General features: G+C 42.3%; 1 protein-coding gene across 2 annotated transcripts in view; it reads left to right on the top strand.

Moving 5' to 3' along the window:
* LOC143523463 (MAM domain-containing glycosylphosphatidylinositol anchor protein 2) overlaps positions 1–15405 on the top strand; it is a 150402-nt gene that overhangs the window by 63924 nt on the left and 71073 nt on the right. For both annotated transcript variants that reach the window (XM_077017934.1, XM_077017933.1), the window contains exons 4-6: positions 9706–9902; positions 12187–12319; positions 13028–13297. In XM_077017934.1, the coding sequence (XP_076874049.1) occupies positions 9706–9902; positions 12187–12319; positions 13028–13297 (600 nt within the window). The remainder of the gene's footprint in view (positions 1–9705; positions 9903–12186; positions 12320–13027; positions 13298–15405) is intronic.

The following is a 15405-nucleotide window of genomic DNA, read 5'->3' as shown; positions in this document are numbered from 1 at the left end:
TGTTGATATACTTCCAGGCCTGATTTGAGCACCTTTTCCTTTCATTTATTTTTCTGTACAACATTGCCTCATATGTCTTCAAGTCTTTATGTAAGTGATATAAATGAACAGCCTCCCTCTGTTGGTAGATGAATAGAATGCTGTTTCATTTTTATAAAATTGTTGTTTGTGTAAACAATATTAATCTATTAATCCTGGTAATTTCTCCTCTTATCTTTCTCTCAGCCTGTGAAATTACCAAAGTGGTTTCACAACTCTTGACATATCATTAGACCTACACATCAAAGAATAACACACCAGGACTGTAGTCCATCTCTGACTTCAACCAAATGCTACATACTACATCAGATGATTCGTTAAAGCCATATCGGTATTGGTGGGAAATGGGGAGGGGGTCATAATTTGTCAAATCCAGTTCTCATAAAGGCACATCTCTCAGCTTGTATGACACCTGAGTCTGCAAGGGGCCTTATTTGAAGAGCATGAAATCTTTTCAAGCTACTATGCATTCAGGCTTATTGAAGAGTTGAGAATTCCAACTTCGTCTATTCAAGTCTCTGTGTAGTTTTTTTTTCTTCTTCACTGGGTATCTAGTTACAAAAAGTCACTGCTGGCTTGCATGCGCGCACACATACACACACACACACACACACACACACACACACACACACACACACACACACACACACACACACACACACACACACACACACACACACACAGCACTCACAGTGCTTTAATGTGCACACACATTCAACCTTAGGCCAGTGGAGTGAGTCTTGGCCGATCCGTTTTCTGCATCTGGATTCTTTTGTGGAAGGGTCAGGAAGTAAACAGCTTTTCACTTTACCTCCTATCTGAACTTCTTCAAGCATTTATTTCATAATAATCTTCTTGTGCGCTTTGAATGTCTCCATTGTCTTTAGAATGTAGAAAATTTAATGATTAATTTATGCACAATAGGCAATATACTGTAATATGCTAAATATTCAAATTATTAGAGCTTCAGAATACACACGAGAATCTACAAAGTCATTGAAGCAGAAAAACCAGCACACCTCAAAAATGCATGTGAGAAACATTGTGTAGAACTTCAGAGCTAAACTTGTTTTACTGTATATTTTTGTAGTACCTAATTCAAGTCTCTTTCAAATATTCATAATATCAGAGAAATTGTAGAAACATTCTAGTGATGGGTCACAAAAAAGGTTCATTTATAGTGTTACAGTGTCATATGAAACCCGGTGGAGTCAGGGCTAATGTGTTTTCCACCTTCCAAATTGTATTTACATCTTAAATGCTAAAAATGACTTCTTCTCATACCCCAGTTGTATTTGTGATTTCTATGGCGATGTAAGAATTACAGCTCTGCAAAACATTGTATAAACTATAAGCTAGTTCTTATAAAGTGATGCTCAGGTGTGCAATACTTGCTAAACACCTTTGGAGACTTTTGAGATCGTTGTCAGTGATTTAGTGGAGAAGTAAATAAGATTACCATGAGTTTTACTCTTTATAAAACTCTTTGAAAGATCATAAAAATGCTGATATTTCTCAAGTTGATTAGAATTACTGTTATAATCTATTCCCTCTCCTCTGTAACACCTAAGAAAACCTATCTTTAAACATTCCTTCAACACTGCTAGGTATCTCTAGACTTGGCATTGCTGAAAATCACCGGTCTGAATTGGCCATAGTCAGTGTTTTTCAACATCCTCTGTTAAAAACTTTATGAAAGTGATAATGATCTCATTTTAATTCTGCAAGCCTTTTAAATATTGAATGATCGGTGCAAACTCAAAATCAAATCCCAGGAATTTGTCAGAGCTCCTTACATTCGCCCACGTGACAAACAATGCTCATTCTATATACCCTGTCTCATTCTCTCCATGTATCATAGCAGTTTATAGTCCACGCACAGTGTGCAGCATTGTCAACTTCAGGCGCAAGAAGGTCCCAGAAGCATCAGGGGACGTTGAGACCACGCAGGTCTGTGAGCTGGCGAAATGCCTGTGCACACTCCTGGCCATTGCGGTGCTGAGCCAGAGACATGCGTGTTAGCATTAGCACACCACAGTCTGCTCCTCCGCCCCCCTGGGGCTCGGTGCCTCACGGAGCCGCCACTTGTTTTTCTAATGTGCTCCAGTGTTTGCTCAGCCAGTCTCTGGTCTTCCGGGTTACAGGGGTTCCTGCTCGCAGATGGAACTGTTTTCAAGTTTGTGCCATCTCTCGCCTGTTTATCGAGCATTCAGCCATCATTAACTTGTTGTTTTATAGCAGCTGCACCCAAAACCAAGCTCTCCCACACAAGGTAGCCTACAGAAAGATGCCTGTTAAAATGTTACAAAATGCCGTTTGAATGCAAAACAGTGAACCTATATCCAGCTATAACTATGATTATCCTGCTAACAGATCAGGTTGCATGAAAACAAGTTCAAGTCTTGGAACGCCATTAGCAAGTATTCTAAGTAGAACGTAAGGGCCAAGGACACATGAAGGACAGAGCGGAAGCTGTTGGCATGGCTCCTTTCTCTCAGGCTTGACCTCAGCAACACAAGAGAATCTTGTGTAGTTAGTAATGATAGTATTGATTTGATTGTAATGATGAAAAACTTTCCCTTTTTATCTAATTCATAGCCTTGAAGTATAGGAGTCTTCTGTCTTTACTATAAACTCATTTGAAATGCATTACTGTACAAATGGCGTAGCCAAAATGTAATTTGGGGGCCGGGATCAGGTAGTATGATTATAGTTACAATGACAGTAAAGTGAACTCCTTTTTTCCAGGACCTGTCAAAGCCATATTTTTTTCATGTTTTATACATAATATGCAATTGCCTTACTGTCTTCACATTTATCTGCCTACTAGCCTATGTAAATGACTATAATAACTGATGACATTCCCCAGCAGTTATAGGCTAATTACCCAGAGACCTACCTGTTACAGCACAGAGGTCCAGGGCAGCTGTTGCAGGCTGCAATTATCTTGTCCTCCTTTCAGGTTTTTTTAAACAAAGCACAAGGCTGCTTGTGTTAACTCATTCATAGCACTAGCGGCCGCGCTAACTTGTGCCTATCACAGCTCGGCTAAGACAAACACTGAATCAGCGACATTACTAGGTAATAGGGCAAATTAGTTTTTACTAACATGATCACTTACATGAGAATATGTTTTTCATTAATGCGTCCATTTTATTTAAAAAAACAGAGCCATTAAATCTTGGTTGAGGGGAGGGGGGGTTAATGCTAATGGTCTTGTACGCATATTACTGTTTGTTTGGAAGTGACATTCTGCTTTTGAGCCATATTTAATTTTTTTCCACACTTAATTTCCCAAATTATCAAAGAGAGATATTTTTCAAGTGTTCATTGAGGTTGTTTAGCACTGGGAAGTCAGTATAAGCAGTTTCCCCTGTCAGCTGACGGCAAAGTGTTTGAGTTAAGTTAGGGCTGGAGATCCGTCACTCGGGCTTGTTTTCCTCCGAGATGAATTGTTGGGGAGATGAAGCCGGGCGTACACCACTGTCTGAGGGAGACGATGAAGAAGAGATTCATTACCCCTCTGACTTGGCTATTTGGCCTCATTATTTCCTCATCTCCATCACCCCGAGGAAGAATAGAGTCTGGCGCTGTTGACCCTGTCTATCCATCAACCCTCCCCCACCCCTCCACCCCCTGCACTTCCATCCCACACCCCACCATCCTCCTCCTGTAGATCGTCCAATTGAAAAAAGAGTAACACCTGGTAGTGATGAAGACAGAGGAGCAAAGGGCTAAGTTGACAGAGACCAAGAGCCTGTAGGAGTCCTGGGCTTAAGGCGACGGAGACGGTGAAGAGCCTGTACACTGTCACTGCTTTAGCAGCTCTACTGCCTCTCGTCGGCCAACAGATCGCCTGGGCTGAGAGCGTCTAATCCCTCACCTCTTTAAGCTTCTGTATCTCTTCACCAAGGAAAATGAAATGTGCTCAATACAAGATTCGAAGGACTAACTAAAACTGTGTTGTGGTAGTATATACCGATTTTGATTCATGATAATGATACTGGGGTTTTGTGAATTAAGTCCTTTGTGCTCTGGGACAAAAAGCCGCTAGACAGAGCTCCTGAGAATATACATAGGATGAGGTGTAGAACTACGTTCCTGTTTTATTTAGTCCGTGTAGCTGATACCGTCTAAATGCAAATTATAGCATAAGCAACATAGGCAGCAATAAATGTTGTTTTCAGTGTTGCGTTTCATTATGTTGTTATAGATTGGACAGTTCGATATGAAATATGCGCCTTTGTTGATTTATCCATTCATCGTAGCTCTTCTGAATGCTGAATTTGTCTTACTGCGCTGTCATTATGGTTTCACACCAGTTATAATCAGCAGTGTCAACATCTATTCAGTAGCATCCCTGCCTCAGCGTTGACTAGCAGACACACCGCACTGTTGCGCTGTGCTGTTGTGAATGTTTTCTACGCGTGATCCTGTGGCTGCCCAGTTCTCTGGCAGGTCACTATGTGATTGTGTTCTCTCGCAGAGATGATGAGGGGACCGGCCTGAATCCTCACAGCTGCAGTGTTAAAGCTGATTTTATGTAATGATTATGAGTAGGTGACCTCGGTGCTGAGAGGTGTATATAATGCATGTAAACGCATGAACAGTCTCAGTTCCCCCACTCACGCAAACTCTTGCATACACACACACGCGCACGCACCCACCCACACACACACACACACACACACACACACACACACGGTCACTGAGGCTTTCAGGTGAAAAATGCCTAGTGAATTATTCAGGGCTTGTATTTGGAGGTGCCAAAGAGCATGCCAAGAAGAGACTGAATCAGAGCTTGCAGGACGCCCTCCTGGGCTACACACTCAGTCCTGGGCCCTGCACTCTGGAATCACTTTAACAGTACCACATGATATCATGAGTACTTCATTAGGTAAGTTGTTAAATATTTAGTTACTTTGTACACACGTTTTGCTGCAAAAATGCAAAAGTCGCTTCGCAGCGTTTCAATAAACTGCAGACTTTTTGTATATTTGATTATCAGTGTTTGCTTAGCACTGACTTTGGACCTGATATATGTGTATAGCGCATGTGTGTATAGATGTGTATAGCGCATCTAGGGTCCGCTCTGGGGGCTCCGTCAGCTCTGGGAGCTCCGTCCGCTCTGGAGGCTCCGCTCTGGGGGCTCCGTCAGCTCTGGAGGCTTCGTCCGCTCTGGAGGCTCCGCTCTGGGGGCTCCGCTCTGGGGGCTTTGTCCGCTCTGGGGGCTTCGTCCGCTCTGGGGTCTCTGCTCTGGGGGCTTTGTCCGCTCTGGGGGCTTCGTCCGCTCTGGGGTCTCCGTTCTGGGGTCTCCGCTCTGGGGGCTTTGTCCGCTCTGGGGGCTTCGTCCACTCTGGGGTCTCCGCTCTGGGGGCTCCGTCAGCTCTGGGGTCTCCGCTCTGGGGGCTCCGTCAGCTTTCTTATGTGTGGACTTGTGCCACAGGAAAACAGCTTGCCTATTCTCAACCAACCAGTTAACTGCGGCATTGTGAAAGGGGGTATAAAAAAGGTGATGATTTCTCTATCATTGACCCAGTATAGGTGTAAACACCCCCAGCTGAGAGGTTCACACTAACGCTGATATTCTGCACGTTAACTGCATTGCACCTCAGCTCCGTTTTTTATTTCACTTTCAATGTGTTCAACCAAAACAACAAAAACCATGTTACTGTGCTTTCACAACTACATTACGTTTTCACAATTACACTTGATTTTTCAGTAGTGTTTGAGATCATTTCAACATGCTACCAGAACTTGTTTATTTGTATATGTTGAAATGTTGATTGTATTAGAATAAATGTTTTTCATTTTTCATATTTCTACATATTGCAGGTATAACAGAGGCCTTTACTGTTGTTGTTACTGCTAAAATGATTACTGGAATGTTTTTGTTTCCCAGATACAGTATTTTCTTCTACATAATCTTTTATTCATTCGTTCCACTCTAACACTTCTGTCTACTAGAGTAATTTTTTTTTCATTTCTATCCTGAAATTTTCTGTACTGCATATATCAAGCACTTTGCCTGATGAAGGACCTCCAAAAAGTCCCATCCATTTCCCTTGAAACTTTGTGTACTTCACTACAATTTTTTACAATTGTACAATTGTGTACTTTCTCTCTCTCTCTCTCTCTCTCTCTCTCTCTCTCTCTCTCTCTCTCTCTCTCTCTCACATACACACACACACACACACACACACACACACACACACACACACACACACACAGAGGCTGAAACAGACAGGAAGGTGGGGAAATTATTGGGGTGGGGAGACTTTAGAATAATGTCTCATTATCAAGAAGAAAAACACATTTCAAAATCCATGCACATGAATAATGGAAAATATTTTCTGCATCCAGTAACACCTCAAATTAAGAGCAAAGACTCATTTTTTTCATTAAAGTATATTTGACAACTCTATCCCAGTTCTGTCATATTATTATTGCAGTTATCGAGGTTCTGCACTATGCTGATGGGACCATATTGATCTGCTATCTGTTCTCGCGGTTTGGCGGATTCATAATTGCAAAGAGAATTATATAATTTCTGACTGCCGAGTCCCTTTATAAAGCATTCCATTCTATGCTAAGTCTCTTTACAATGGCACCTTTAATTTGCAAACTGATAGCTGCACAGTATCTGAGCGTTAGACAAAGTCACTCTAGCTCAGGGAAACCCTGCTGCGAACAGACACTTAATCTTGCCTTCGCCCGAGTCACAATTTCAGCAGCCAGTCTTAATATGTGAAATCATCCATCTAGGCCTGCGAGAGAGGCCTGTTTGGAGCTTAGCTCCACTCAGAATGGAGATGCTGCTGTGGGCTGTTTTTAGATCTTGGAGCTCAGGGCGTAGTGACGAAGTTGTTGGCCGTCAGAGCTTAGCGCCAGGTAATAGCTTTTTCCCTCTAATACCTCACCTCCATATTTCAGCCCAGAAAAGCTCCTTGGGAATTGGCTGACCAACCGCTCACGGGCTACCAACATGTCGCATGGCCACTGTATCTGTTGCCTCATTAGCTGTACATCTGGAAGGTGACAATTTGCAAGTTTCCAATCACCCTACCCCCTGTTTCTGGGCTGGAGGCAAATTGCTTATCTTTGCCTTGTGGGACTATTTTAACACAGAAAGCTGCCATGCAAATGTCACCCAGGTCATCAGTGCCGTGTGTAATCAAACTGGGACAGTGATTAGTGCCACGCAGTCGGGGTGAATTTAATTCCAGCCCTGTGACACCTAGCAGTGACAGCCTGATGGGCCTAATGGGGGTTTTCACCATTATGACTGCTATGGATTACACGGAGAGAGTGCAGCGGTTCACTAAAACCCCTGGCTGCTCCGAGCTCCAGTGTAGAGAGGAGGCAGCCAGACTGTGTAGAAACACTCTTGAATTTGGTAATGATTTTTTCTTTCGTGTTTTACACATTTTTTACTGTATTCTTCTTGCTAATAACATCCACAGATGACAATTGAAGGTGTCGGCACCAAAAGCTGCTTTAAAGTCTTACAGAGAGCTCTGCCAGCGTGGGCAAGAGTGCATTCTGAAGTCATACAAGCACAATAGTTTATCAGGTTCTATATCAAACTGCAAAGCTTTTTTTTTTATTACCGTGCTTCTACGGTAATGTGTGCAATGCTAGCAGTCAACATATGTGTTCTGCTTACAGCTTCAGAATTTAAGCACAAGAATCCATCAAGCGTGACTCCTGCTTTGCATGATGGGTAATTGCACCGTACCAGAATGGGTACTAGTAGCAGCAGAAGATCGATGCTTGTTGTAGGAGGTTGGATTTTATTTGAAATTCATCGTATTTTTAATTCAGCGTGGACATTTACATATTTACATATTTATCTTTGCTAGCTCCCAGCGTCCACACGCTCTTTTGCATATGCCTGCCTATAAATAGCCATCTGACAAATTGGGCAAACTGCATCACAGCTAGTCGCGCACATTTAAAGGTTGTAACGGGCACATTGCAACAAACCTGCAATTCAACAGTCGCATGTTAAATCCCAAATACCCCGCTTCCTCCGAGGAGCACGTTGAACGTATCTGGATGTTCGAGTCTGGCCGCCCTTGTTCAGTGGAATCAGGTGTATTAGGTCAGATGGGAAGAGTGTGAACCGTGCCGATAAGCTTTCGCAGCCCATCCTTTCACTGTAATGAATCAGTGTATTTATTTAAAGCAGTCGGCTCTGCCAAAATGGCCCTACTCAATTGCTCGGTCCAGAGCATTGCCTTGGTCTTAAAGGTAATTGCTCCTACCTGCGTGGCCGTAATGGATCCTGGATGAAGTATTGACCGCCTCTAGATTTTGATTAAGGGGCTGTAGGGCAGAACGTGTCTTAATGAAAGTGAGGAATCAGCATTCTGGTGGGCACCCTGTGCTCTCTGATTAGGCTGGGATCTTCATTTACCCCGAGGAGGGGGAAAGGGGACGCTAAATTAAAGGGTGCATTCACTGATTAACATTTTCAGAGTGTTCTGTGTTTCCTCTCTAAGTCGTACTGGCATGAGCAGAGGATGTTTGTTAAGATGGTTATGGACTCCATAACCAGGAGAAAGGTCAGCACTAATCATTTTCCATTCCGATTCCGAATGGCACTTATTGACTGGTGATACGCCTCATTAGATCACCATTAGAATACTTGATGGATTGATCACATATTGCCCTTACTGGCACACAGAGGTCTTGACCAGTTCATTCAGACAACAAATGGGCAACATGGGGGGGGGAGTATGACAATAAGTATGGGAAACTTTAGCAAGTAAAATGCCATCCAACTCATAATGAATGAGTGTTTACTAAGGCTTAATGTGGCAGGCGTAAAATTACAAGAATCGAATTAAATATGGACAAGCAAATGGGCGTCCAAGCTTCGAAGACATCGCTCAGATGTGTTTAGGAACACGCTGCTCAGTCTTAAAGGCCAACTGAATGACATTTCCTGAGAATGTAATGTGACCACATGTGGAGAATGTATAGTAATGTGTTGTGGGTCTGCTTTGGAGCTCGGCCGGTGTGAACTTGGCGTCCTAGCTGGAGGGTGTATGCATTACAGATTGTTGATTAAGAAAGACTCTGTCCCCTTGGGGAGGTGGGTAAAAACAGATCTGGAACCTGGCAGCTTCTAAAATGATTTCTTTTCCCCGATGGAAAGGCCACTGAATGCACTGAGTGATTTGCCCCACTGCAACATTTCACTTACCATCCCACCTGCTGCATATTTGATGCAGGTGTCAGATGGCTTTAGGCACAGAGCAGGGTATATAAGCTGAAAAAAAGCTGGGAAAAGCTGGAATTTCAGACCTAAAACCGTATCAGTTATGATAAAGTATTTAATTCTTGAATGTGTGACTGTTGTGTCTAATAAGCAAAATATGTTTTACATGTTTAAAAACTAATGCTAAAGATTTAAAATAACAAGCAGAATAACACTGTTGTTTGTGGAGAAACCCCAATGGTGATAATTATAATTTTACAGTTCTTTGAATAAACAAAAGGATTAATACAACATTATTATACTGTATCTTGAATGTTGAAAAACCTATTGTGTGCCAGTTATTAAATGTTTTATGCGACTGAATGTTTTGTGAGTTTTCACCCCAGATATTGCAGAAACTCTTCCTTTATAGAAATAGATTCCTGTTTTCCCTTCCTCAGACTTGGATGAGCCGGTTGTGACGGTCCATCAGAGCATAGGGGAGGCCAAGGAGCAATTCTATTACGAGAGGACAGTCTTTCTCCGCTGTGTGGCCAACTCCAACCCCCCAGTGCGCTACAGCTGGCACAGGGGGCGGGACGTGCTGTCTCAGGGTTCAGACAAGGGTGTGGAGATCTACGAGCCCTTCTTCACACAGGTAAGAATACTGTCTTGGCCTTTTAGCAAGTTTCAGGCTTTGGTGTTGTTGCCAACAGCAACAAAACCCATCAATACACTGGTTAACACAGTGTGTGAAGGTTTATTGACTTTGTTGTTTTCACACCACTGAAATGTATTTAACTTGGCCAATTAACAAATGTAATAGACCCAGAATGCACTGTTTTAGCACATTATTTGTTAGCGTAATATACAGTAACAATTTGTCAGGAGTCAGAATAATACAGATAATCAGGTGGAGAGTAAGAGATGAATACCTCGTGCAACTCAAGAGACTTCCATGCATCTCAGTGCTTTCACACAAGCACACAAAAGCACACAGGTGGTATTTTGAACCCAACGCGGGAATGGCATTGGTGATTAGTACAGAGGTACATGTCAGTTCCACTCTGGGCTCTTGCCTTTCTTCCTCCCCTCAGAGAGCATCCCTAAAACAGAAGATCAGGGGCTCCATTCGAAGCCTTTCTGCATTCCGTTGTTTTTGTGTCACTAAATGCCAGCTTAGCGATCCCCCCACGGGGCCAGACAAAGAGGGAGAGAGCCTAGCGCCATTTGTACATGTCTGTGGGGGCTCTTCATGGTGCTGTGTCCAGCCCTCAGTCAGGGCAGCACTGAAAGCTTTCCTGGCTTGGCTGATGCAGTCACACTGCCAGATGTCGTGATGGCCATGATAATACTTGTGATTCTGCCTCCCTCTGTAACACACTTACTGACCCAGTGGGAACACGGACTTGCATTTTTTTTGCATTGGTTTAGTGTGTTTCTCTCACTTTATCCTCCTTTGTCTCCCACTTTCCAGCTCTCTGTCCATTTCTCTCTTTCTCTCTGCTATTCATGCAATGAGGTTCTGTCCCTCTTTCGCTCTCTGTCTCTACTTGATCATGTGACAAATATATTCTTAGTCCCGCCGAGTTTCTGTCAGAGGTTTGGTGGCTGCGTGCCAAAGACAACACTCTGATAACGGTCACAAACAGGCCTAGAGGTGACTGAGTGAGACCATCTCCTCCTTTAACAGAATAATGTTGGGGGAAGGTGCAGAGGACACGAGGGCAAGGGGTGAGATGATCAGTGTAAAATGAAAGTGATGAATGATTATACTTGTCCTGGCACAGGACGATCTGTCTGATATTCTAATCTGCACTGATGAGCAGAGACTCGTTCCACAAACACGGCTGTTTCTATCTCTGCTCCCGATGTGGAGATCCTCATAATGCATTTAGAGTCAACCGGGCTAAAGACCCCGCAACTATTTGTCACTGTGCAGAAAAGTGTGGCAGAACGCGGCACAGTCCAAGCAGCAGTGATCATTTCTGCTGAAGCTGAAGTCCCTGGCGTCAACTTCGAGACAAGGCACAGGCTCTAGAAAACGTTTTGGGTGGAGTGATATCTGCAGTCGTAATTAGTGTTCTGCTCATGAGTGGTTAAGACTGATGTGTTTGGGCCTGAAGGAACGCGTGGCTTGCCGTGCCAGCAGGAAGACGTCCTCAACCTTGTGCAGAATAAAAGCCTCAGCACATATTTACACATTCATCAGGTCCCTTCTGACTTTAATTGCTGTGTTGCAAAATTCATTTAATAGTAGATACAGTGTGTTTTAGAAGTAAAGTGATGATTTGGCATGCACCAGTAATTTGTCTAGTGTCTTGTGGCTGGTAATTTGGCATTATCCCAAGTACTGTTCTTATAGAAAGTTGGCACTTTCTAAGTACCCAAAAGCTCAAAGAAAGGTGTTAGCTGAAGCCAGAGTAAAAGTGCTCTTAAAGAGTACTGCAACAGTACTTCAGTGTTCTTTTTAAAAACATACTTTTTAATATCTTCATAAGCAAACAGCAGGCAGAATAAACTAAAAAAAAGACTAAAAATAAACAATGCATGCTGAAAATTTCGTGTTATAGGATTATACACGTCTGTCATTGGTGAAGGGCCAGTTGGACTGACCCACAGATTAATTAACATCTAAATTAACTCAGACACTTTCAGTTCATATTTCTTGAAAAATGTTCAATCCCCCATGTATAATTAATGACAACCCAGTGAGAAAGTAGGAAACGCCCATAATGAATTCATTACGGGGCATTGTCATGGACTGTGCCCTGCACTGGAGGGAAGATCTGTTCGGCTGGTAGGCATTAGGATGTCCTTCACGAACCCAGCATGCTGTTGAAGGGTCACATTGCATTAAGTGTACGGGCAGCTTTGGAAGGGTGAGAAGCCCCAGAGCACACATTTGCACACTGCCCTGCGCTTCTCGCTCTGAGCTGCAGGGGGAGACAAAGATCCTGAAGCTGAAGAACCTGAGGCCAAAAGACTACGCCAATTACAGCTGCATCGCCTCCGTGCGCAGTGTGTGCGGCATTCCCGAACGCAGGGTCATCTTCAGACTCACCAACAGAACAGGTCAGGCGCACAAGAGTTCTCCCTAGAACACACCAATATGGTCCACTACGTTGTGCAGAAGTAGCCGTTTGATTTTCAACATGCAACAACATGCATTTATAATTATTGATTTATTTTACTTTTGTTTTTGTTTTTGGGGTTTTTTTGCCAATATGTTTACACTTGAATATGCATCACTCACTCATTGGTATATCAGGTTTCATGTATATTTACTCACTCTGTCACTAATGCCTGAACTTGAACAATTTCTGTAAGTACTTGAGGTTTGTATTTGCATACTTTACACAGTTAAACAAATTCATCAGTGTCATCCAGCCTGTCCCTTTGTAGACAGTTGTGACCTTTTCATTAGCCATAATGGAAGGGGCATGTGAAAACATAGTATGTCACAACCCCACTGAAACCCTGTGTTTCATCAAAAAGGATGCTAAACACCCCAGACAATACATGCAGGTGTCACAAATGGACCACATTGTTTTTGGCAAACAAAAGTGGACTAAATACAGGGATTATGCACTGAATTAATTTACATTTAAAGTCGCAGTAGGCCCACCTCTGAGGCCCACCTTCTGACGAGTTATTAATGTCAAGCCTACTAAAATGCGTGCAATATTTTTAGATGTGGCTAAAGCCAAATTCAAAATCATGTTAAGGTTGACATTAAAGCACCTACATTCAACAATCCCAACTAAACCTTTACCTCCACAGCTTCTCCATCCATCAAACTGCTGGTGGAGGACCCCATTGTAGTGAACCCTGGGCAGACCGTGTCTCTGGTGTGCATCGCCACGGGCGGTGAGCCCCCTCCTACGCTCACCTGGAGCAGCGGCACAGAGCGGCTTCCTGAGAAGAGTGTGGTGAAGGACGGCACACTCACACTGCCAGCCGTCTCGTCCGAGGACGCCGGCATCTACAGCTGTATCGCCAGCAACAACGTGGGCAACCCAGCCAAGAAGTCCACCACTGTCATCGTAAGAGGTAAAGCAAAAGGCCACGGTCCTGTTCCTTTCGAAGAGTACCTCGAAAGACACGCAATGTCTCTCTCGAGTCTATGTCCCGTCTCTTTCTCTCGCACCGTCTCTCCGACTGATGCTCTGCCTTGTGTTGATTTGCCAAAGTTTCATTCCATCTTGTTAATACCAGGCAGAACACCCAGTTCCAGTCATATCTACTAAAATCCGCTACTCACAAATGGCAAGAGTCTCTCATTGGAAGATAACAATAATTTGTTCTCTGAGCTCGTCCGGCCTCTTCAGCAAGTTCAGCAAGCGAACTGGTGGCAACGTACTATCTTGGTCCACCAGCTCTCAAACTGAGAACTATGATAGTAAGTTAAAAAATAAATGGCAAGAATGCTTTAAATTTTTTTTACTCAAAAACTGTCAAAGTGAATTATTTTTCACAGTTTTACTATAGCTGCTCATGAACCTTTGTCTTCACACTCTTTCCAACCTAATGTATCTCTCCTGTTCCACCCTAATACAAAGAAACAAATCATAAAATACTATGAACAGAGAACACAGAAATGTATGAAACCAAAAAGTTTACAAAAATGCCTTGCGAGATGCACATAAAACTAGATTGCACTTAACACATGATCGTTCTATATGTTCCCAATAACCTTTAAACTTTTTCTATTAAAATGTTATCACCCCTTTTTTTGTAAATTACTGACTAAACCAAATGAATTATAATTTCCCTTATTTTCAGGTTCTCACACTACCCCCTCTAATGTCGCAATGACACCTTGATATGGCTAGAAAGCATCGCTCATCATGTCCCTTATCTAAATTATGATCCATGTATGAACTATGGTTACACATTGATCTACAGGCTTCCCAACCTCATCTTAAGTTAATCTAATGGCAGGTTTGACTTGATACTCATGGGAACCCACTTTCAGTCTGATCTATATGGCATAGTGTTTTTGACCCTTCTTTTAAAGTCTGAGCTGGTGAATCATTTAATTAGCCTTCAACATGGGTTACATTTGTTTCGAGGGTGATATTTTGCTCATTGTCTGTTTCTTGAGTCTCCTCCAATCCCACATGGGCTTCATCTTCTCTTGGCACATGGGCTCCATCTCTCACAGATCCCTGCACAGAGCTGGAACCTTTGGACTCAGGTTGCAGTGCGTCTGGAAGAGTGAAACATTGTCTTTCTATCCAACATGTGGGTTGTTTTTTGGCTTCGTGGCACTGGTCGGATATCTGACATGGGGAATTGGTGTTGTCAGGTGGTTTAACCAGAAATCCAGAAGGTAAAAGATGGTCACAGACAAAGACGAACATGGGACATGTATATATATTGTTATATATATAGATGTATATACATATATAGATGTATATACATGTGTATAGATACTTATATATATATATATATATATATATATATATATATATATATATATATATATATATATATATATATATATATATATATATATATAGATGTATATACTTGCATATATATATTGTTGAATATACATTATATAGGTTGAAATAAATGAGACCCAGGTGATGATCAGACAAGCCACAGGTGAGACGAATTAACACACGCACTTAGGACCACACCCAAATAATATATGAAAATATATGAAATACATATGTGGACATAACCAGAAGTAGAAAACACACATAGTCTACATGTAGACTACTGCCCGAGGCAGTAACATGAGAATGGAAAACTGTGTGTGTAATAATATTTCAGTTATGTGGGAGCAAATATGTGTAATTGTAAGGCTTTGATCACAATAAATCACTTTCGTACAATATATATTTTATTTTACAAAAGACATGTTGTATTGAAGGGGGTTCAACCCAAAGATTTCTTATTCGCCATCGCACTTAAGAATATTTATCATTATGCTATGAACTTTCAATGCACTGTAATATTATAAAGAAATAAACTAGTTTGCAGGTTACATAAAAGTATTGGCTATTCGCAAACATTAAATGCATTATGTAACTTTGGCAGCGACTGGCAGATGATAAAAGGAAATCATTGTATAATCATTGTATTCAAAATAGTCCACAGGGATATCTTTAGCTCACGGTGTAGTTGGGGCAGCTTCATAGTTTCAGTGT

Source organism: Brachyhypopomus gauderio, chromosome 9 (assembly GCF_052324685.1).
Source record: "Brachyhypopomus gauderio isolate BG-103 chromosome 9, BGAUD_0.2, whole genome shotgun sequence".
In the NCBI taxonomy this organism is placed as follows: Eukaryota; Metazoa; Chordata; class Actinopteri; order Gymnotiformes; family Hypopomidae; genus Brachyhypopomus; species Brachyhypopomus gauderio.
This window is presented reverse-complemented; position numbering and strand designations above follow the sequence as displayed.